The sequence below is a fragment of the Prionailurus bengalensis genome, chromosome B4 (genome assembly GCF_016509475.1).
Source record: "Prionailurus bengalensis isolate Pbe53 chromosome B4, Fcat_Pben_1.1_paternal_pri, whole genome shotgun sequence".
Classification (NCBI taxonomy): domain Eukaryota; kingdom Metazoa; phylum Chordata; class Mammalia; order Carnivora; family Felidae; genus Prionailurus; species Prionailurus bengalensis.
Genome location: NC_057358.1, coordinates 29,819,187 through 29,844,418, shown reverse-complemented (window position 1 = coordinate 29,844,418; position 25,232 = coordinate 29,819,187). Strand labels below are relative to the sequence as shown.

Below are 25,232 nucleotides of genomic sequence, written 5' to 3'. Positions count from 1 at the left end.
TTAAACAACATGCTACTAAAATATTAATGGATCAAACAGAAAATAAAAAAAGAAAAAAAAGTACATGAACTTTTTTCCATTGGATATTATTTCCTTGTTTGTCAAAAATCAATTAACTATATAGTTGTGGGTTCATTTCTGGGTTTTCTATTCTGTTCTTTTGATCTATGTGTTTGTCTTTGTGCCATTATCATACTGCTTTGATCAATATAACTTGAAGTCTGGAGTTGTGATTTCTCTGTTTTTGCTTTTGTTTTACCAAATTGTTTTGGCTATCTGGAGTCTTTTGTGGTTCTATACAAATTTTAGAATTGTTTGTTATAGCTCTGTGAAAAATGTTGGTGGTATTTTGATAGGGATTGCATTAAATGTATATTTTAGATTTATTTTGGTAAATAAATACATTTTAGAAATATTTGTTCTTCCAGTAAATGAGATGGGTTGTTTTTCCATTTATTTGTGTCATCTTCAATTTCTTTCATTAGTGTTTTATCATTTTCAGAGTATAGATCTTTTACCTCTGGTTAGGTTTATTCCTATACTCTGTCCATTGTGTTGTTTCTTAAATCACTACATTGTTTACCTGAAACTAAGTTTACCTGAAACTTGCACTGTAAGTTAACTAAGTGGAATTTGAATAAAAACTTAAAAAACAAAACAACTCCATTTTCAATTGCACCAACAAAAGGAATAAAATTCCTAGGAATAAACTTAGCCAAGAAGGTAAAAGACCTTCACTACAAAAACCATAAAACATTGATAAAAGTAACTGAAGACGACACAAGTAATGATGTTCCACTCAAATTGGGAGAACTAATATTGTTAATTTAAATGTCCATACCATGCAAAGCAATCAACCAATTCAATGCAATCCCTATCAAAATACAAATAGCATTTTTCACAGGACTAGGAGAAAGTATCTTAAAATTTGTATGGAACCACAAAAGACAGAATATCAAAACAATCTTGAAAAATAAAACAAAGCTGGAGGTATCACAATCCCAGATTTCAAGATACACTACAAATCTGTAGTAATCAAGACAGTATAATATTGGCTCAAAAATAGACACATGGATCGCTAGAACAGATTAAAGAGTCCAGAAATAAACTCACTCTTTTATGGTCAATTAGCCTATGACAACAGAAGCAAGAATATCCAATGGGCAGAAAGAATGTCTTCAACAAATGGTGCTGGAAAACCTGAACAGCTACATGCAAAAGAGAGAATTTGGACTACTCTCACTCACCATACACAATACACTCAAAATAGATTCGAGACCTAAATGTAGACCTGAAACTGTAAAATTCCTAGAAGAAAACAGGCAGTAATCTCTTTGACATTAGCCATAGAAACATTTTTTTAGATATGTCTCCTCAGACAAGGGAAAGAAAAGCAAATTTAAGCTGTTGGACTATAACAAATAACAACTTTTTACAACAAAGGAAATCATCAACAAAACAAAAAGTCACTCTACTGATTTGGAGAAGATATTTGCAAATGTTATATCTGATACAGGGTCAATATCCAAAATATATAAAGTATTTATACAACTCAATACCAAGAAAACAAATAATCCAATTAAAAGTGGGCTCGAAACACGAACAAACATTTTTCCAAAGAAGACATACAGATGGCCAACAGACACATGAATAGATGCTCAACATCACTAATCATTAGGGAATTGTAAATCAAAGCCACAATGAGATATCATCTCACATCTGTCACAATGGCTTAAGTCAAAAATACAAGAAACAAAACGTGGTAGTGAGGATGTGGAGAAAAAGGAACACTTGTTCACTGTTGGTAGGTATACAAGTTGGTGCAGTCACCATACAAAACAATTTGGAGGTTCCTCAAAAAATTAAAAATCCAATAATTCGACTATTGGGCTTATTTGCACCCCTATGTTTATTGTAGTATTATTTGAAATATCCAAAATATGGAAGTAACCCAAGTGTGCAACAAATGATGAATGGATAAAGAGATGGTGCGCACGCACGCACGCACACACACACACACACACACAATGGAATATTGTTCAGCTATGAAAAGAATGAAATCTTGCCATTTGAAACAATATGGATGGATCTAGAGGTTATTGCTAAGTGAAATATGTCAGTCAGAGAAAGACAAATACCATATTATTTCATTCATATATGGATTTTAAGAAACAAAACATGCAAGCAAAGAAAAAAGAGATAAATAAAAACTAGACTCTTAAACATAGAGAACGAACTTGTGGCTGCCTTGGGGAGGGATGGGTGGATGGGTGAAATAGTTGAAGAGGATTAAGAGTATACTAATTGTGATGAACAGTGAATAATGCATAGAATTGTTGAACTATTTTATTGTACACCTAAAACTAATAAAATGCTGTATGATAATTATAATTTAATTTAAAATATACATATTAACAAAAAAAGAATGAGTCTTGGGTTTGGGACATTTCTCACCAAGAGAGATAGTACTCATACAAACTGTGCCAGGCTTACCACACTGTGTGAAAATTATCTTTCCTTTTTCTGCACTCAATGAATGATCAATATGTCTTTGGAGATTGTGAGTCATATGGAACCTGGACAACTCCAGTGTTTTATCTGTCCTCTGACCAGATGGGACTGTTCCTTCTACTGTGGCACAGGAGGAATGTACATAGGAAAAATGCTTGCCATCAGTCACTGGAAAAGACTCACTGACCATGGAACACTAAGCTGCACTACTGAAGCTAATCTTGCTTAGTCTCTCTATGTACGTAAAGTGTTGTTCCATTCAGTGCTTGACTCCATTGTGTTTTCATTAGCAACTCTCATGTCAAATGACATGGAAAAAAGTGTTTGCAGTTCTCCTCTGGGTTTAGTAACTGGTGAACAGTACCCTATACCCTTGGGATTAATAACCAGTATTCTATATTTTACTGATCTAATGTTTCCTTTTTCAGTCATAAAACTCATAAGACTCATCACAGTTAGATGAGTCCTTCCTTTTTTTCTTGGTTGTCCAGCTAAAAGTTTGTAAATTTAGTTTATGTTTTAAAAAATCCAATTCTTTGTTTTATTGATTTGTTTCTAATGTCTTTCCAGTTTCTGTTTCATTTATTTCGGCTATCATTTTTATTATTTCCTTCCTTCTGCTAATTTGGGGCTTCAAACATCTGCTAATTTGGGGCTTCAAAAAAATTTGGGGCTTCTTCTTTTACTAATTCCTTGTAGAATAAAGTTAGATTATTCATTTCAGATCTTTCTTTTCTCTTAATGTAAATATCTACAACTCATAAGTTTTTGTATGTTGTTTTTCATTTTTATTGGTCTCAAGATGCTTTCTGATTTACCTCTTTTTTTTTAATTTTAACGTTTATTTATTTTTGAGACAGAGAGAGACAGAGCATGAACAGGGGAGGAGCAGAGAGAGAGGGAGACACAGAATCTGAAACAGGCTCCAGGCTCTGAGCGGTCAGCACAGAGCCCGACGCGGGGCTCGAACTCACGGACGGTGAGATCATGACCTGAGCCGAAGTCGGATGCTTAACCGACCGAGCCACCCAGGCACCCCTCTGATTTACTTCTTGATTGGTTGTGCAGGAGTGTGCTGCCTAATTTTCATATACTTGTAAAATTTTCCACTTTTTCCATTATTGATTGTTATCTTCATACTATTCTGGTCATTAAAAATATTTAATATGATTTCAATATTCTTAAATTTGTAGCCCAACATATGATCTATCCTGAAGAATGCTTCCTGTGTTCTTAAGAATAATGTGTATTCTGCGCCAGAGTGGTCAAAATGAACAAATCAGGAGACTACAGATGCTGCCGAGGATGTGGAGAAACGGGAACCCTCTTGCACTGTTGCTGGGAAAGCAAATTGGTGCAGCCACTCTGGAAAACAGTGTGGAGGTTCCTCAAAAAATTAAAAATAGACCTACCCTATGACCCAGCAATAGCACTGCTAGGAATTTACCCAAGGGATACAGGAGTACTGATGCATAGGGGCACTTGTGCCCCAATGTTTATAGCAGCACTCTCAACAATAGCCAAATTATGGAAAGAGCCTAAATGTCCATCAACTGATGAATGGATAAAGAAATTGTGGTTTATATACACAATGGAGTACTACGTGGCAATGAGAAAGAATGAAATATGGCCCTTTGTAGCAACGTGGATGGAACTGGAGAGTGTGATGCTAAGCAAAATAAGCCATACAGAGAAAGACAGATACCATATGTTTTCACTCTTATGTGGATCCTGAGAAACTTAACAGAAACCCATGGGGGAGGGAAAGGACAAAAAAAGAGGTTAGAGTGGGAGAGAACCAAAGCATAAGAGACTGTTAAAAACTGAGAACAAACTGAGGGTTGATGGGGAGTGGGAGGGAGGGGAGGGTGGGTGATGGGTATTGAGGAGGGCACCTTTTGGGATGAGCCCTGGGTGTTGTATGGAAACCAATTTGACAATAAATTTCATATATTGAAAAATAAATAAATAAATTATTTACACCCTTTAAAAAAAAGAATAATGTGCATTTTGTTGCTTTTATATGTAATGTTCTGTATATATCTGTTAGGTATATTTGGTTTACAGTGTTATTTAAGCCCTTATTTTCTGTATCTATCCAATATCGGAAGTAAGGTATTGAAGCCCCTTACTCTATTGTATCTCTATGTATCTCTCCCTATAAAATTTTTCTTCATATCTGCTTTAGTATAAAGGTATGTACATGTATAATTATTATTATATCTTCTTTCTAAAATTACCCCTTTCTCACTATTCACTGACCTTCTTTGTCTATTTGGACCAATTTCAACTGGAAGTCTATTTTATGTAATGTAAATGTAGCCACTCCTGTTCTGATTTCTTCTGCTTGACATTTGTGTGGAGTTTTCCATCAATTTACTTTGGGCTGATGAGTATCCTTAAAGCTAAAGTGAGTCTCTTGTAGGCAGCATATTGATGGATTTTTAAAAATCCATTCATCCAGTCTCTGCTTTTTGACTGTATATTTTAGTCCATTTATGTTTAAAGCAGTTATTGAGAAGTAAGTTCTTGTTTCAATTCTGTTATTTTCCTGCTGTCTCTCTTTTTAAAGTTTTATTTAAATTCCAGTTAGTTAACATACAGTGTAATATTAGTTTCAGGTGTACAATATAGTGATTGAACACTTCAATATAACACCAGGTGCTCACCACAACAAGTGATTCCCACCCACCTATTTAATCCCCATCCCCTATTTAACCGATCCCCTCACCCACCTCTGATAATCGTTAGTTTGTTCTCTGTAGTTAAGAGTCTGTTTTCTGATTTGCCTCTCTTTTTTCCTTTTGCTCATCTGTTTTGTTTCTTAAATTCCACATATACAAGTGAAATATGGTATTATGTCTTTCTCTAACTTATTTTGCTTAACATAATACCTTCTTGCTCCATCCTAAATATTAATCAGCAGTTAAATTCAATTCTACCACTAATAAAATGTATTATATTATTAGTGCACATTTTGAAACTGTACAGAAACAGGACATATATTTCCTTTTTTAAATTCTTTAAATGTTTTTATTTAGTTTTGAGAGAGAGAGAGAGAGAGAGAGAAGGGGAGGGGCAGAGAGAGGGAGACACAGAATCCACAGCAGGCTCAAGGCTCCAAGCTATTAGCACAGAGTTTGACAGGGGACTCGAACCCACTATCCGTGAGATCATGACCTGAGCTGAAGTTGGACGCTTAACCAACTGAGCCACCCAGGCGCCCCACATGACATATATTTCTATGGAATAAAATGCACACATGAAAAAAGATTAATGGGGGCGCCTGGGTGGCGCAGTCGGTTAAGCGTCCGACTTCAGCCAGGTCACGATCTCGCGGTCCGTGAGTTCGAGCCCCACGTCAGGCTCTGGGCTGATGGCTCAGAGCCTGGAGCCTGTTTCCAATTCTGTGTCTCCCTCTCTCTCTGCCCCTCCCCCGTTCATGCTCTGTCTCTCTCTGTCCCAAAAATAAAAAAAATTAAAAAATAAAAAAAAAAAAGATTAATGGTTAACTCTTAAGGGACAAAAGGTAACTTGAAATCATGGTGACAGTCAAATGATGGGGATTAGGTGGGTATGTTTAGTTTTACATGTAATATTCTAATGTTAAGATGAAGAATACAGTATATAATATTTATGTACCCACAATGATAGATAAATGATACATAGATGAAGAAGATGATGATGATGACTGACAGATAGATAGATAGATAGATGATAGATAGATAATAGATAAATAGACAAAATAAAGGCCTAGAAGCCATTGAAGCAACAGAGGCTAGTTTCTGGGTCTGGGTGGTAACCATATTAGTTATTGCTGTTTTCTTTGTACAATTTGTATTGTTCATTTACCATAATAATAAAAGATAACATAAAGATGAGCATGTCTGGAGTAAAGATGAGTTTTTCTTTTAAAATATTAAGTTCTTGGAGCCTGTGGATTCCAAAATACCTACTGCATAGTCAGGTATGACTGTATAGAGAAGGATGTCCAGCCAGCATTGTACATGCAGCTGAGATTTAACTAAAATGTCTAGAACTGGCTCCACTTTCTATAATTCAGAGGGCTTTACCCAAATTTACCCTGATATAATGAGTGAGCAATTGTGAGGAAAAGAAAATGGGCCTTTAGAATTGAGGATTATAAAGTGAAATAATAATTAAATAATCACTAAAATCAATATATAAATAGTGTTAATGAATACAGACTTTAAAAGAAATTCCTAGTAGAAAAAGAAATCCTACATTCAAATCTTGGCTCTTCTTAGAATCTATGTGATTATATTAGTAAGTCATTTAACCATTTTAAGTTTTCTTTAATCCTCTATCTATAAAATGGGATCCCATAGTGTCTGGTGCATATTAAACATCTCAATAAATTGTAACTATTGCAATTGCTACTTTTATAAAGGGAGGGTAAGAAAAAGATAAGGCTAGATGGGTCTAATTAAAATGATTAAGATAAACTGAGTTCTATAATAAAGGCAGAATAAATCTGTTGAGATGACATATAATGAATTTTTCTTTTTAGTTTTATGTTGATAAAAATATCTGTAATTAAGCAATGAGAATCATGACCTATATCATAATTTATTTAGCCTAGTATATGTACTATTATATGTTTTGTTATCTATCATGTTACTGACATTATATAAACTTTCTTTTCTTAGACTCTGGGACGTTATAGTGTTATTTTTAAAGATCCATTCTTCTTTCTATATAAAAATTATGACAGGAAATATGATTATTACCTATGCTTATATAAAATCTCAGGGAGGAGCTAAGATGGTTGAGTAGGAGGACCTTAGGTTTGCTTCATCCCTTGAACACAGCTAGATGAATATCAAGTCATTCTGACTACACAAGAAATCAATCTGGAAACTGAAAGAACAAACTGCACAAATAGAGGGAGAGAAAAGGTCATATCCTGGAAGGTAGGAGGTGTGGAGACATGGTTTGGAGGAGAAATGGATCATGGGTGCTGCAGAGGGAGGGAAACCTGGTCATGGAGAGAGGAGAGAGGGAGAGAGAAAGAGAAAGAGAAGGAAGAGGAGGAGGAGGAGGAGGAGGAGGAGGAGAGAGGAGCACATAGGGGGTTGGACAAGGAAAACACTTTTTCAAAAACACTGCTGGGAAAGTGAGAAGGGCTGATTATCAAGAGTTTTACAACCAGCTGGGCCCAAAGACTGGAGTTTTAGAGGTCTGTAGCATGGCTGGTGTGGAACCCTGAGAGCACTGCAATGCCCCTATGGAAAAAGAGGGCAAATAGCCCACAGCGTGACCTGTGGTTACCCTGGGGTCACCAGGGAGCATCCCAGCATATCTAGAAGAGGTGGCATTGCCTCTCTAGGGATCAAAGAGCCAGTGGGTACCATTTACTGCCCCTTCCCCTCAGGATATGTGCAGAGACACCTGCTGAGGGTGGCTAACCTGCACACTGGCTTTTTGCTGTGATTTACTTCAAACTCCATACCTCTGGTGCTTTGGTGAAACTGCCCTTCTGGAACAAACTTGAGCAACCCCAGAGTGGTGAGATCCTCCCCCAGAGCAACAGCACAGGTCCCCACCATGACAGGTCCGTAAAGTTTGGAGTTTAAAAACTCTACCAGCCTGTGTGGGATAGACCCCAAGGGTCTACCAGGAGGGAAGATGGCCCAGACCCAGACAGGTTGAAGGCAGCAATCTGAGTGGTGCCTGTGACACACAAGGGAATATTGCCCTTCTGAGAGGGCTTCTCAAAAGGTGCCAGCTTCCCTCTCTTGGGATTGAGGAGCTTGCTGGTGCCAGTTACCTATCCCACCCATTAGCATATACTAACCTCAGTAAACAGCACAGCACCAACAGTGGCAGCCTAAACCATTTATGCCAAGCTCCACCCCCTGCACTGTGCAGGTGCTGCTTTTTGTGGCCAACTGTACCTGACAACAAGATCAGTGGGTTCTTCCCCCAGAAGACCAGCACAACCCCTCTGCCCACCCCCAACAGGCACATGTTCACTGATTATAGAGTTCTACAAAGCTTCAGCTCTAGTGGAAACAGCATCAGGTCTCTTAACAAGCAGACCAGAGTACAACTAGTAAAAACTCACCACTCTGGCCAAGGTCCAGTCTCCCCCCAGCAGGTAAGTAGAAACTGCATTGGACTGACCTGAGAGAAAGAAAAGCCAAAAAACAGCAGCAGAGTTCACATAGCATACACCAGAGACACCTCCTAAAGTGCCAGGCCCTGGACACTAAAAGACCTCTTCTTCATAAAGCCACTACTTTCAGGAGCAGGAAATATAACAGGTTTTCATAACACAAAGATGAAGACAGAGACCTAGACAAAATGCAAAGATGGAGGAATTCATCTCCAAAGAAAGAACAAGAAATGGCTATGTACAGGGATCTAATATAAACAGATATAAGTAATATGCATGATCCAGAATTTAAAAAAACATTTTAATGTTTATTTATTTTTGAGAGACAGAGACAGAACATGTGCTGGGGAGGGGCAGAGAGAAAGAAGACACAGAATCTGAAGTAGGCTCCAGGCTGTGAGCTGTCAGCACAGAGCCTGATGTGGGGCTCGAACTAACAAACTGTGAGATCATGACCTGAGCTGAAGTTGGACACTTAACTGACTGAGCCACCCAGGAACCCTGCATGATCCAGAATTTAAATCAACAATCATAAAGATAATAGCTGGGCTTGAGAAAATCATAGAAGACACCGGAGAGTATCTTACCACAAAGAGAAAAGACTTAAAAATTAGGCAAAAACAAAAATACAATAACCAAGATTCAAAAATGACTAGATATAATAACCACAAGGATGAAGTAAGAGAGGAAGGAATAAATGATATAGAAGATAAAATTATGGAGAAATGAAGCTGAAAAAAAGAGGGAAATAAAAATATTGGATCATGAATGTAGACTTAGAAAACTCAGTGACTCCATAAAACATAATAACATTCATATTGTATAGGTTCCAGAAGAAGAGAAGTAAAAGTTGGCAGAAGGCTTATATGAGAAAATTATAGCTTAAAACATCCCTAATCTGGGGAAAGAGACAGACATCCAAATCTGGGAGGCACAGAGAACTCCCATCAAAATCAACAAAAGCTGCTCAACACCAAGACATATCATAAAGTTGCAAAATATAGAGGTAAAGAAAAAATCCTAAAAGCAACAAGACAAAAGAATTCCCTTCTTACAAGGGAAGTAAATAAGGTTAGCAAAAGATCCCTCCTCAGAAACGTGGCAGGCAAGAAGGGAGTGGCAGAAAATATTCAGCGTGCTGAAAGGGAAAAATCTGGAACCAAGAATATTCTACCCAGCAAGGCTGTCATTCAGAATAGATGGAGAGATGAAGCATTTCCCAGACAAACACAAACTAAAGGAGTTCGTGACTACTAAACCAGCCCTGCAGGAAACATTAATAGGCATTCTTTGAGTGGAAAGAAAGACCAAAAGCAACAAAGACTAGAAAGCAACAGAGAAAATCTCCAGAAACAATTACTTGACAATAATACAATTACATTAAATTAATATCTATCAATAATTATTCTTAATGTAAATGGAATAAGTGCTCCAATGAAAAGACATAGAGTTTAGGAATGGATAAAAAAATGAAAACAAAAAAAACCAAAATGCTGCCTACCAGAGACTCATTCTAGAACTGAAGACACCTACAGATTGAAAGTGAGAGGCTGAAGAATAATTTAGCATGCTAATGGACATCAAAAGAAAGCCAGAGTAGCCATACTTATATCAGACAAACTAGATTTTAAGCCAAAGACTGTAGCAAGAGATGAAGAGGGACACTGTATCATAATAAAGGTTTCTATCAAAAAAGATCTAACAATTGCAAATATTTATGCCCCCAACTTAGAAGAACCCAAATATATGAAACAATTAATAAAAACATAAAGGAACTCATTGATAATAATAGAATAAGAGTAGGTGACTTTAATATCCCACTAACATCAAGTAAAGATCATTTAAGCAAAAAATCAATAAGGAAACAATGGCTTTGAATGATACATTGGACCAGATGGACTTAAAAGATATAATCAGAATATTTCATCCTAAAGCAGCAGAATACACATTCTTTATAAGTGCACATGGGACATTCTCCAGAACAGATCACATTCTGTGTCACAAATCAAGCATAAATAGTAAAAAAAGAAGCCTGAGATCATATCATATATATTTTCCAATACACCTCTATGAAACTTCAAGTCAACCATAAGAAAAAATTTGGAGAGACCACAAATACATGGAAGTTAAAGAACATCCTACTAAAGAATGAATGGGACAATCAGGAAATTAAAGAAGAAATAAAAAATACATGGAAACAAATGAAAATGAAAAAATGATAGTCTAAAACCTTCAAGATGCAGCAAAAGCAATTATAAGAAGGAAGTATATAGCAATATAGGCTCACTTCAAGAAGCAAGAAAAATCTCAAATACACAACCAAACCTTACACTTAAAGGAGCTAGAAAAGCAACAAGAAATGAAGCCTAGGGCCAGCAGAAGAAGGGAAATAATAAAGATTAGAGATGAAATAAATGTATAGAAACAAACAAAAAAGCAAAACAGTAGAACAGATCAAGGAAACCAGGAGCTGGCTCTTTGAAAGAATTAATAAAATTGATAACTCTAGCCAGATTTATCCAAAAAAAGGAGAAAGAACCCAAATAAAAATCACGAAAGAGAGGGGGCGATCACAACCAACACCACAGAAATACAATTATAAAAGAATATTATGAAAAATTATATGTCAATAAATTGAGTAATCTGGAAGAAATGGATAAATTCCTAGAAAGATATAAACTACCAGAAAAAACAGGAAGAAATAGAAAAATTTGAACAGCCCAATAATCAGCAAAAATATTGAATCAGTAATCAAAAATCTCCCAACAAGCTAAAGTCCAGGGCCAGATGTCTTCACAGGGGAATTCTATCAATATTTAAAGACCAGTTTAAATCTATTATTCTTAAATTGTTGCAAAAAAAAATAGAAATGGAAGGAAAATTTTCAAACTCATTCTATGAAGTCAGTATTATTTTAATTCCAAAAACAGACAATGACCCCACTAAAAAAGAATATTACAGGGGCGCCTGGGTGGCTCAGTCAGTTAAGCATCCGACTTCGGCTCAGGTCATGATCTCGTGGCCTGTGAGTTCAAGCCCTGTGTCAGGCTCTGTGCTGACAGCTCAGAGCCTGGAGCCTGCTCAGATTCTGTGTCTCCCTCTCTCTCTGCCCCTCTCCTGCTCATGCTCTGTCTCTCTCTCTGTGAAAAATAAACATTTTTTTTTAAAAAGTACTTCAGGCCAATATCCCTGATGAACATAGATGCAAAAATTCTAAAGAAAATACTAACAAATCAAATCCAACAGTACATTAAAAGAATTATTTACCATGATCAAGAGGCATTTATTCACCGGCTACAGGGGTGGTTCAATATCTGCAAATCAATCAACGTGGTACAACCAAAATAATAAAAGAAAGGATAAGAATTATGATACTCTCAATAGATGCAGAAAAAACATTTGACAAAATATAGCATCCAGCCTTGATTAGACCTCTCAACAAAGAAAGGACAGAGGAAACATAACTCAACATAATAAAGACCATATGTGAAAGATCCATGGCTAATATCATCTCAAACAGAAAAACTGATAGCTTTTCCCATATGGTTAGAAATAAAACTGGATGCTCATTCTCACCATTGTTCTTTAACGGTACTGGAAGTTGTAACCTCAGAAATCAGACAACAAAAAGAAATATAAGGCATCCAAATTAGCAAGGAAGGAGTCAAACTTTCACTATTTGCAGATGACATGATATTCTATGTAGAAATTGAAAAGACTCCACCACAAAAGTTGCTAGAACTGACACACAAAATCAATAATGTCACAGGATACAAAGTCAATGTACAGAAATCTGTTGCATGTCTATACACCATTAATGAATCAGCAGAAAGACAATTCAAGGAATTGATCCCATTTACAATTGTACCAAAACCATAAAACACCTAGGAATAAACATAACCTAAGAGGTGATATACCTATACTCTGAAAACTGTAGAAGACTTATGAAAGAAAGTGAAGATAACAGAAAGAAATGGAAAAACATTCAAAGCTCATGAATTGGAAGAACAAATATTGTTAAAATGTCTATACTACCCAAAGTAATCCATACGTTTAATGCAATCCCCATCAAAATAATAACAACATTCTTCACAGAGCTAGAACCAACAATCCAAACGTTGTATGCAACCACAAAGGACCCTGAATAGTCAAAGGAATTTTGAAAAAAAAAATCAAAGCTAGAGGCATCACAATTCCAGACTTCAGGTTATATTACAAAGCTGTAGTGATCAAGACAGCATAGGGGTGTCTGGGTGGTTAGGCTCAGGTCACGATCTCATGGTTTGTGAGTTTGAGCCCCGCATCAGTCTCTGTGGTGACAGCTCAGAGCCTGGAGCCCACTTTGGATTCTGTGTCTCCCTTTCTCTCTGCTCCTCCCCTGCTCACACTCTGTCTCTCTTCTTCAAAAATAATAAACATTCAAGAAAAACAAAGACAGCATGGTACTGACACACACACACACACACACACACACACACACACACCACATAGATCAATGGAACAGAATGGGAAACCCATAAATGGACATATACCTATAGGGTCAACTAATATTCAACAAAGCAGGAATGAATTTCTAATGGAAAAAAGACAGTCTCTTCAACGAATGGTCTTGGGAAAACTGGACAGCAACATGCAAAAGAAGGAAACTGGACTACTTCCATAAACCAAACACAAAAATAAATTCAAAATGGATGAAAGGCATAAATGTAACACAGGATACCATCAAAATCCTAGAGGAGAACACAGGCAGCAAACTGTTTGACATCAGCATAACAACTTCTTACTAGATACATCTCCTGAGGCAAGGGAAACAAAAGCAAACAGGAACATTTCAGAATTTATCAAAATAAACAAACAAACAAATAAACTTCTGTGCAGGGAAAGAAACAATCAACAAACTTAAAAGGCAACATTTAGAATGGGAAAAGATATTTGTAAATGACATATCTAATAAAGGGTTAGTATCCAAAATCTATAAAGAACTTATAAAAACACCAAAAAAACAAATAACCCAGTTAAAAAACAGGCAGAAGACATGAATAGACATTTTTCCAAAGAAGACATCCATATGGCTAACAGAAACATGAAGATACTCAATCAGGGAAATACAAATCAAAACTACAATGAGATATCATATCTCACTTGTCAGAATGGCTAAAATTAACAACACATGAAAGAACAGATATTGGTGAGGATGCGAAGATTAAAGGAATCCTCTTACATTGTATGTGGGAATGCAAACTGGTACAGCCACTCTGGAAAAGAGTATGAAGTTCCTCAAATTGTTAAAAATGGAACTTCTTACCATCCATCAATTGTAATACTACATATTTACCCAAAGGATACAAAAATAGTGATTTGAAGGGATACATGCACCCCAGTGTTCACAATAGCATTATCAACAATAGCCAAATTATGGAAGGAGCCCAAATGTCCATTGACTGATAAATGAATAAAGTAGACATGTATGTATACACAGTGGTATATTAGCCCTAAAAAAGAATGAAATCTGACATTTGCAATGATGGGGATGGAGGCAGACTATACTGTGAAACAAAATAAGTCAGTCAGAGAAAGACAAATTCCATAAGATTTCACTGATATGTGAAATTTAAGAACAAACAGCTGAACATAGTGGGGAAAAAAGAGAGAGGAAAACCATAAAACAGACTCTTAACTATAGAGAACAAACTGAGGGTTACTGGAGGGGAGGGTGGCAGGGGGATTGGTTAAATCAGTAATGGGAATTATGAGGGGCATTGGTTGTGATGAGCACTGGGTATTGTATGTAAGTGATGAATCACTAAACTGTATACCTGAAACTAATTCTGCACTGTATGTTAACTAACTGGAATTTAAATAAAAACCTGAAACTAAAAACAAACAAGCAAACAAAATGCAAAAAAAAATGTGTTTATATACTACAATATAGTAGAAAAATTCTCACCAGATATAGCAAATAATAATAGCAGATAATTTTATGGAGTTTATGCACTCTTCACCTAAATCCCACAATAACCTTATAATGTGGACACTATGACTAGTCATATTTAATACATGAAGAAACTAGGTTCATGGAGAGACTAATTTACACAGTAAGTGACATAGGTAGGCATAAAAACAGGAAGTCTATCTGCAGCATTTGTACTTTTGAACACTACCTCTGCATTATCTTTCATAAGAATATGGTAGACCTCCCCTAACATAAATAGTCCAAATATCCACAGGAGAATGGGCAAAATTTGTAATACACTTAAAAATAAAATAAAATAAAATAAAATAAAATAATAATAATAATAATAATAAAAAACAAAAACCAGACCAATATACAATAAAAATAAATAAATGAAATTTAAAATTATCAACAGTGATTAATCTTACAACTGTTGAACCAAAAGGGCAATTTGCTAAAGAAAAAAGCATATGGCATCTACCATTTAATCATATAAAACAATAAATTCTTTAGAGATGTAAACATATTTAGCAAAAATATAAAGAAATAAATGGGACTAATAGCCATCTAATTCAGAATGAGAGGCAATAATCTGAGAAGAATGAAGAGGGAAATTCAATATTTTAGATTTATTATACTTATTAAGTGGGACACAGACACGCAAGTGTTCATTATATTAATTCTTAAAACTTTTTATATTTAAAATAAAAATAACAGAAACAATCTATAATACCTGGATTTTATTTGGTTCATAAGAATTTACAGATAAATTCAATTTTTTATTATACTAAGTAAAAAATTGAAATAGAAATTTTCTAATCCTCTAATAATATCCTACTGTCCTTAATCCATGTTTGAAGAAAACAGAGAAAACCAACAAGCAAGGAATCAAGCAAACAAACAAACAAACAAATAAATAAATAAATAAATAAACTTTTTAAAAATTATAAACCAATGTCACAAATTGTAGAAAATCTTGTATACCAACATCAATAGCAAGGCATTGCTTTTACTGAAGAAAACAAATATTCCTTTTTCCTTTAAAATGATATAACAGTTGCTATCTACACTCAAATATTGAAAAATTTAAAAAAGCTATAAACAATATCTTGAATAAGGTCTACTGGATAATAACCAATATGGTTTAGCATTAAATGATACTTGATAAGAATTGAAATGTGAATAATGGATGGATGTTTTACTTTTAGAAATTAAATAATTATCATTTCTGTATAAAATTCCTGGAAAAGTGTTTTCTAAACTAGTATTCCATGAAACTCTATTCCAAGATGAAAAAAAGGATAGGATTTCTTGGTCAATAGATTTAAGAAATATAGTATAATAATTAGAATATTAAAGACTATAAGAAGTAATAAATGGTACAAATAGCTTTACAACATTTACTAGTTCTGTAGAACTTCAATTTTGGCAATTAATGTTTTAAATATTCAACTTAAAGAAAAATTCAATAATAAAACCATAAATTAAGCTGATCACATTTAGAGCTTCTGGTTGGCTTAGTCAGTAGTGCATGCAACTCTTGATCTCATAGTTGGAGTTCAAGCCCCACATTGGATGTACAGATTATGTAAAATATATATATATGTGTATATATATACACATACATACATATATATGTATATATATGTTTGTATATATACGTATATGTATATATGCATATGTGTATATATACATACACGTATATATATGTATGTATATGTATATATATGTATATATGTGTGTGTGTATATATATATATATTTTTTTAATCTGATCATATTTTAGATGTGTTTTCAAATTGTCAAGTGATTTATGTCACCCAACGCTGTGCTTCTGCGTATCAATCCCTCCGGCGGCAGGTCTGACTCCCTCCCAGTGACACAGGGCCACTCCCGAAGCATATCACAAAACGAAAAGCGAGCTGAGCCTGCCCCTCCCGCCCCTATGCACCTTGCCGATCCACCCCAGCTAATATGCCAGATCCCCAGCACCACAAGCCTGGCACTGTGCAAGTAGCCCAGACAGGCCACATGATCCCACAGTGAATCCCGCTCCTAGGAGAGGGGAAGAGAAGGTACACATCAGTCTGACTGTGGCCCCAGCGGTGGGCTGGGGGTAGACATCAGGTCTGACTATGGCCCCTCCCACCAATGAAAGTTATTCAACACAGCACAGGGGAAGTGCCCTGTAGTTCCGCACCACTCCAGGGACTATCCAAAATGATGAAACAGAAGAATTCCCCTCAAAAGAATCTGCAGGAAATAACAACAGCTAACAAACTGATCAAAAAGGATTTAAACAATATAACAAAAGTGAATTTAGAATAATAGTCATAAAATTAAATTAATTACTGGGCTTGAAAACAGTATAGAGGACAGCAGAGAAACTATTGCTACAGAGATCAAGGGACTAAGAAACAGTCAGGAGGAGCTAAAAAATGCTATCAATGAGCTGCAAAATAAAATGGAGACAACCACAGCTCGGATTGAAGAGGCAGAGGAGAGAATAGGTGAACTAGAAGATAAAATTATGGAAAAAGAGGAAGCTGAGAAAAAGAGAGATAAAAAAAAATCCAGGAGTATGAGGGGAAAATTAGAGAACTAGGTGATGCACTAAAGAGAAATAATCTATGCATAATTGGTATTCCAGAGGAAGAGAGAGAGGGAAAGTTGCTGAAGGCGTACTTGAAGAAATAATAGCTGAGAACTTCCCTGATCTGAGGAAGGAAAAAGACATTGAAATCCAAGAGGCACAGAGAACTCCCTTCAGACGTAACTTGAATCGATCTTCTGCACGACATATCATAGTGAAACTGGCAAAATACAAGGATAAAGAGAAAATTCTGAAAGCAGGTAGGGATAACGTGCTCTAAAATATAAAGGGAGACCAATAAGACTCGTGACAGATCTCTCTACTGAAACTTGGCAGCCTGAAAGGAACGGCGGGAAATCTTCAATGTTATGAACAGAAAAAAAATGCAGCCGAGAATCCTTTATCCAGCAAATCTGTCATTTAGAATAGAAGGAGAGATAAAGGTCTTCCCAAACAAAAACCTGAAGGAATTCATCACCACTAAACCAGCCCTACAAGAGATCCTAAGGGGGATCCTGTGAGGTAAAGTACCAGACATCGCTACAAGCATGAAACCTACAGACATCACAATGACTCTAAACTCATATCATTCTATAATAACATTGAATGTAAATGGACTAAATGCACCAACCAAAAGACATAGGGTATCAGAATGGATAAAAAAACAAGACCCATCTATTTGCTGTCTTTAAGAGACTCATTTTAGACCTGAGGACACCTTCAGATTGAAAGTGAGGGGGTGGAGAACTATCTATCATGCTACTGGATGTCAAAAGAGAGCTGGAGTAGCCATACTTATCAGACAAACTAGCCTTTAAATTAAAGGCTGTAACAAGAGATAAAGAAGGGCATTATATAATAATTACAGGGTCTATCCATCAGGAAGAGCTAACAACTATAAATGTCTATGTGCTGAATATGGGAGCTCCCAAATATATAAAACAATTATTCACAAACATAAGCAACCTTACTGATAAGACTGTGGTAATTGCAAGGGCCTTTAACATCCCACTTACAACAATGGATAGATCATCTAGACACACGGTCAATAAAGAAACAAGGGCCCTGAATGATACATTGGATCAGATGGACTTGATAGATATATTTAGAATTCCGCATCCCAAAGAAACAGAATATACTTTCTTTTCGAGTGCACATGGAACATTCTCCAAGATAGATCACATACTGGGTCACAAAACAGCCCTTCATAAGTGTACAAGAATTGAGATCATACCATGAATACTTTCAGACCACAATGCTATGAAGCTTGAACACAACCACAGGAAAAAGTCTGGAAAACCTCCAAAAGCATGGAGGTTAAAGAACACCCTACTAAAGAATGAGTGGGTCAACCAGGCAATTAGAGAAGAATTTTAAAAATATATGGAAACAAACGAAAATGAAAATACAACAATGCAAACGCTTTGGGATGCAGGGAAGGCAGTCCTGAGAGGAAAATACATTGCAATCCAGGCCTATCTCAAGAAACAAGAAAAATCCCAAATACAAAATCTAACAACACCTAAAGGAAATAGAAGCAGAATAGCACTGACACCCTAAACCAAGCAGAAGAAGAGACATAATAAAGATCAGAGCAGAAATAAACAATATAGAATCTAAAAAAAAAGCTGTAGAGCAGATCAATGAAACCAAGAGTTGGTTTTTTGAAAAAATAAATAAAATTGACAAACCTCTAGCAAGCCTTCTCAAAAAGAAAATGGAGATGATCCAAATAGATAAAATCACGAATGAAAATGGAATTATTACAACCAATACCTCAGAGATACAAGCAATTATCAGGGAATACTATGAAAAACTATATGCCAACAAACTGGACAACCTGGAAGAAATGGACAAATTCCTAAACACCCACACACTTCCAAAACTCAATCAGGAGGAAATAGAAAGCTTGAACAGACCCATAATCAGCAAAGAAATTGAATCGGTTATCAAAAATCTCCCAACAAATAAGAGTCCAGGACCAGATGGCTTCCCTGGGGAATTCTACCAGACGTTTAAAGCAGAGATAATACCTATCCTTCTCAAGCTATTCCAAGAAATAGAAAGGGAAGGAAAACTTCCAGACTCATTCTATGAACCCAGTATTACTTTGATTCTTAAACCAGACAGAGACCCAGTAAAAAAAGAGAACTACAGGCCAATATCCCTGATGAATATGGATGCAAAAATTCTCAATAAGATACTAGCAAATCGAATTCAACGGCATATAAAAATAATTATTCACCATGATCAAGTGGGATTCATTCCTGGGATGCAGGGCTGGTTCAACATTTGCAAATCAATCAATGTGATACATCACATTAATAAAAGAAAAGATAAGAACCATATGATCCTGTCAATCGATGCAGAGAAAGCATTTGACAAAATTCAGCATCCTTTCTTAACAAAAACCCTCGAGAAAGTCGGGATAGAATAAACATACTTAAAGATCATAAAAGCCATTTATGAAAAGCCCACAGCTAACATCATCCTCAATGGGGAAAAACTGAGAGCTTTTTCCCTGAGATCAGGAACACAAGAGGGATGTCCACTCTCTCCACTGTTGTTTAACATAGGTTGGAAGTGCTAGCATCAGCAATCAGACAACAAAAGGAAATCAAAGACATCAAAATCGGCAAAGATGAAGTCAAGCTTTCACTTTTTGCAGATGACATGATATTATATATGGAAAATCTGATAGACTCCACCAAAAGTCTGCTAGAACTGATACATGAATTCAGCAAAGTTGCAGGATACAAAATCAATGTACAGAAATCAGTTGCATTCTTATACACTAATAATGAAGCAACAGAAAGACAAATAAAGAAACTGATCCCATTCACAATTGCACCAAAAAGCATAAAATACCTAGGAATAAATCTAACCAAAGATGTAAAAGATCTGTATGCTGAAAACTATACAAAGCTTATGAAGGTAATTGAAGAAGATGTAAAGAAATGGAAAAACACTCCGTGCTCATGGGTTGGAAGAATAAATATTGTCAAAATGTCAATACTACCTAAAGCTATCTACACATTCAATGCAATCCCAATCAAAATTGCACCAGCACTTTCTCGAAGCTAGAACAAGCAATCCTAGGGGCGCCTGGGTGGCGCAGTCGGTTAAGCGACCGACTTCAGCCAGGTCACGATCTCGCGGTCCGTGAGTTCGAGCCCCGCGTCGGGCTCTGGGCTGATGGCTCAGAGCCTGGAGCCTGTTTCCGATTCTGTGTCTCCCTCTCTCTCTGCCCCTCCCCCGTTCATGCTCTGTCTCTCTCTGTCCCAAAAATAAATAAACATTGAAAAAAAATTAAAAAAAAAAAAAAAAGAACAAGCAATCCTAAAATTCATATGGAACCACAAAAGGCCCCGAATAGCCAAAGGAACTTTGAAGAAGAAGACCAAAGCAGGAGGCATCACAATCCCAGACTTTAGCCTCTACTACAAAGCTGTCATCATCAAGACAGCATGGTATTGGCACCAAAACAGACACATAGACCAATGGAATAGAATAGAAACCCCAGAACTAGACCCACAAACGTATGGCCAACTCATCTTTGACAAAGCAGGAAAGAACATCCAATGGAAAAAAGACAGCCTCTTTAACAAATGGTGCTGGGAGAACTGGACGGCAACATGCAGAAGATTGAAACTAGACCACTTTCTCACACCATTCACAAAAATAAACTCAAAATGGATAAAGGACCTGAATGTGAGACAGGAAACCATCAAAACCTTAGAGGAGAAAGCAGGAAAAGACCTCTCTGACTTCAGCCGCAGCAATTTCTTACTTGATACGTCCCCAAAGGAAAGGAATTAAAAGCAAAAATGAACTACTGGGACCTTATAAAGATAAAAAGCTTCTGCACAGCAAAGGAAACAACCAACAAAACTAAAAGGCAACCAATGGAATGGGAAAAGATATTTGCAAATGACATATCTGACAATGGGCTAATGTCCAAAATCTGTAAAGAGCTCACCAAACTCCACACCTGAAAAACAAATAACCCAGTGAAGAAATGGGCAGAAAACATGAATAGACACTTCTCTAAAGAAGACATCCGTGTGGCCAACAGGCACATGAAAAGATGCCCACGTCGCTCCTCATCAGGGAAATACAAATCAAAACCACACTCAGATATCACCTCACTCCAGTCAGAGTGGCCAAAATGAACAAATCAGGAGACTATAGATGCTGGAGAGGATGTGGAGAAACGGGAACCCTCTTGCACTGTTGGTGGGAATGCAAATTGGTGCAGCCACTCTGGAAAACAGTGTGGAGGTTCCTCAAAAAATTAAAAATAGACCTACCCTATGACCCAGCAATAGCACTGCTAGGAATTTACCCAAGGGATACAGGAGTACTGATGCATAGGGGCACTTGTACCCCAATGTTTATAGCAGCACTCTCAACAATAGCCAAATTATGGAAAGAGCCTAAATGTCCATCAACTGATGAATGGATAAAGGAAATTGTAGGTTATATACACAATGGAGTACTATGTGGCAATGAGAAAGAATGAAATATGGCCTTTTGTAGCAACGTGGATGGAACTGGAGAGTGTGATGCTAAGTGAAATAAGCCATACAGAGAAAGACAGATACTATATGTTTTCACTCTTATGTGGATCCTGAGAAACTTAACAGAAACCCATGGGGAAGGGGAAGGAAAAAAATAAAAAGAGAGAGGTTAGAGTGGGAGAGAGCCAAAGCATAAGAGACTCTTAAAAACTGAGAACAAACTGAGGGTTGATGGGGGGTGGGAGGGAGGGGAGAGTTGGTGATGGGTATTGAAGAGGGCATCTTTTGGGATGAGCACTGGGTGTTGTATGGAAACCAATTTGACAATAAATTTCATATATTTAAAAAAATGAAATGAGTGTATTTTAAAAGTACACTAGTATGAGATTAAAGTTCTGCTTTACTCTCAGTTAAAAAGACAAAGTTTTCTTGGATTGTTGGTCTGCTGTTGATAAGAAAATGTAAACAAAAGGTTTTTTCTTTATCTGTGCATAAAACCAAAGTTTTTATGTTTTGTCTTTATCAGATCTTTGATTACTGAAGTTAAAATCTGTCAACATTAAAGGAATTAAGATTTGCTAACAAAAAATATTTTATGACTACTAGTTTTAAATATACCCACCATTCAATCTTTGAGATTGGTAAACTCCACTTCTTTCTCTTTGATCCTTGTAATCTATAGCAAGTTCTAGATCTTCAAGGGTAAAATCTGAGGGTTCATACATATCCTGATCTACCAAGATGAAAAATAAAGCCTTTTTAATAAATTAAATATAGAAAGACTATTGAAATCTACGTACTGTGTTCTAATTCCAGGAAGAGTATAATATTTGAAAGTTAGGAAAATAGTCTTATATATTATATCAAGTAAGAGGAGAAAAAAATAATTCATAAATACCAGAAGTTCATTTGACAAATTTCAACATATATTCCTTATAAAACTTTGAAAAATTAAAATTATAGATTTACTCCTAGTCATTTACTCTTTAATACAGAATATGTTTCTATCTCAATCAAACAGTTAACATTTTGATTTATAGTTAAGTGCCAATAGATAGTCCTATTAAAATTGTGAACAATATAAAAATGTGACTCATTACCATTTAATAATTACCTAGTTCTGGTAAAGTTAGTAATATATAAAACAGAAATTTGATGATTTTCAGCTAATATACAAATAGATTTGTCAGAATAGATTTGCCACATATATTTTTTATTATCAACATTAAATTTAAAAAATGAAATGGGTCAAAGGGACTATACATTTCCAATGTCACTGATATATATAGGTGTATTTTTATTATAATTGATACATATTTTCATACAGCTTTCCTGAAAATGTTTAATCACTATCCCTATTTACTTGTAATATTGAGAGCTGTTTCCTCACACTTTTCCCAACTGATATTATATACTTTAAGTATTTGGTATTTTATAAGTCATTTTAATGGAAATTATTTCATTATTAGTATAAACCTACTTGATTAACAAGTACAAAAATATTTGCCATCTATTTTTTCTGTTGGAGGAATTCATTTTTCTAACTTCTTTTACTATATTTTTAGTAAAGAAATAATCTAAAAATGGACATTAAATATTTTTATAGACAGACTTATATGTATTTTATATAAGGATACAACCTGTTCACTGTAACAAATAGTTTCTTAGATTATTCTTTGCCTTTTAATTTTTCTTTTGATATTTCTGTGTGCAGAAATTTTAAATTATTATTTAGTTAATTTGTAATGATCTTTCCCTTATGTTTCTGGGTATGAAGTCATGCTTAGGGTAGTTTTTTTCCAAACAAGATTAATTTATGTTGGACTTCTGAGAAGATGGCAGAGTAGGAGGATCATAAATTCACTACATCCAGGGACATATCTAGATAACAGCCACATCAGTGCAATCAACACAAAAAAGTGACTTGAAACTGGCAGAAAAGGCTTTCCACGTTAATCATGGAGAGAAGGCCACATCAAAAAGGGTAGAAGGGGTGGTGATACAGTTGGGAACCAAACTCCCAGTGATACCAACTACAAATGGGGGGAATACCACAAACATGGAGAATGGAGAGGAGCAGACCCCACACCAGGAACCACAGACATAGGGCACCTACACTGAAAAGATGAGTCACCATAACATCTGGCTTTGAAAACAGGGGGTTTAACTCTGGTTACTTTATGTTTTTATTTTTAATTTTTTTTAATTTTTAAATGTTTATTTAAACATAAGAGAGAGAGAGAGAGAGAGAGAGAGAGAGAGAGAGAGAGAGAGAGAATGAGTGGGGGAGAGGCAGAGAGAGAGGGAGACAGGATCTGAAGCAGACTCTGGGCTCTGAGCTGTCAGCACAGAGCCCAACTCAGGGCTCAATCCCACAGACTGTGAGATCATGACCTGAGCCAACTAAGCCACCCAGATGCCATTAAATCTGGTTACTTTCAAATTCAGAGACTCATCTCTGGGAGAGATAGAGGACAATAGGAAACTTAGTTCCCACGTTTAAAAAAACAGCATAATAACCTTACTGAGATAGAGCATAGAAGAAACATTTTGAAATGCACTTAGGGGTATGAAGGAGATTTATTTACTAGTCTCAAAATGTGTGCTGAAGGGGCAGAGAGCTTTAGGAGACTTCTCCAAGAACAAAAGAACTGGCAAGTGCCATTTCTTTCCCCCAGCATTGATAGTCAGACACTTGTGGGAACCAATTTAAACCTTTCCACCTATCTTGCTGACATCCATGCCCCATGCCCACATTCTCCTGCAGCACCCTATCCAACCTGCCACCCTAGGCAGAAGCCCCACCAAAATGGCTCCTGCTGCATCACATCTGTAAGTATCCACAGCAGTGACTGGTACCACTCCAAAGTCACTCTTGTTCTGGAGGGAGTGGAACATGACCACACACATCAGTTCAACTCCAACCCCAGCAGTGAAACCTTATTACTGGCAGTACAGACAGAGTACCTTGACAATCAGTGCACCTGCAGCCCCAGCAGACAGAATGAGGGCTGGCATCTAATCTAACTGCTGGATGTTCCCAGGAACCAAATACCCTGAGGGCAGCACAAGGAGTGTGATTCACGGCAACTGCAGCCCCAGCAAACAGGCCAAAGCCTGGGATCAGGTCTGAAAGTTGACACCACAGATCTACAAGCTCATGGTGCCCCCAGACTGTTCTGTTAAAAACACAGGGATCAAACCATGCCCAATAGATGCAAAGGGTGCCATTGCAGCCATCTGAACTGAAGGCAAATGATGCTTAGCCAGAATAGTAGGGCAGAGACAACCCACATAGAAGACATTCATGGAGTGTCTGGTTCTGGAGAACAGGGTACATTGTGCTACATGGCAGCATAGGATCCGTTCTTTGTAAGGCTACTACTTTCATATCAGGAGAGAGAACTGAATTTCCTAATATGTAGAAACAAACAGAGAATTAACAACATGGGAAGATAGCAGAATATGTCCCACATGAAAGAACGGGACAAATCACAGCAACAGAGCTAAATGAAAC

General features: G+C 36.3%; 1 protein-coding gene across 2 annotated transcripts in view; it reads right to left on the bottom strand.

The window, feature by feature from the left end:
- The window catches only part of LOC122474025 (coiled-coil domain-containing protein 7-like), a 347,700-nt gene that overhangs the window by 55,442 nt on the left and 267,026 nt on the right, over positions 1 to 25,232 (bottom strand). For both annotated transcript variants that reach the window (XM_043564967.1, XM_043564968.1), the window contains one exon: positions 22,338 to 22,448. In XM_043564967.1, coding sequence (XP_043420902.1) covers positions 22,338 to 22,448 — 111 coding nt within the window. The remainder of the gene's footprint in view (positions 1 to 22,337; positions 22,449 to 25,232) is intronic.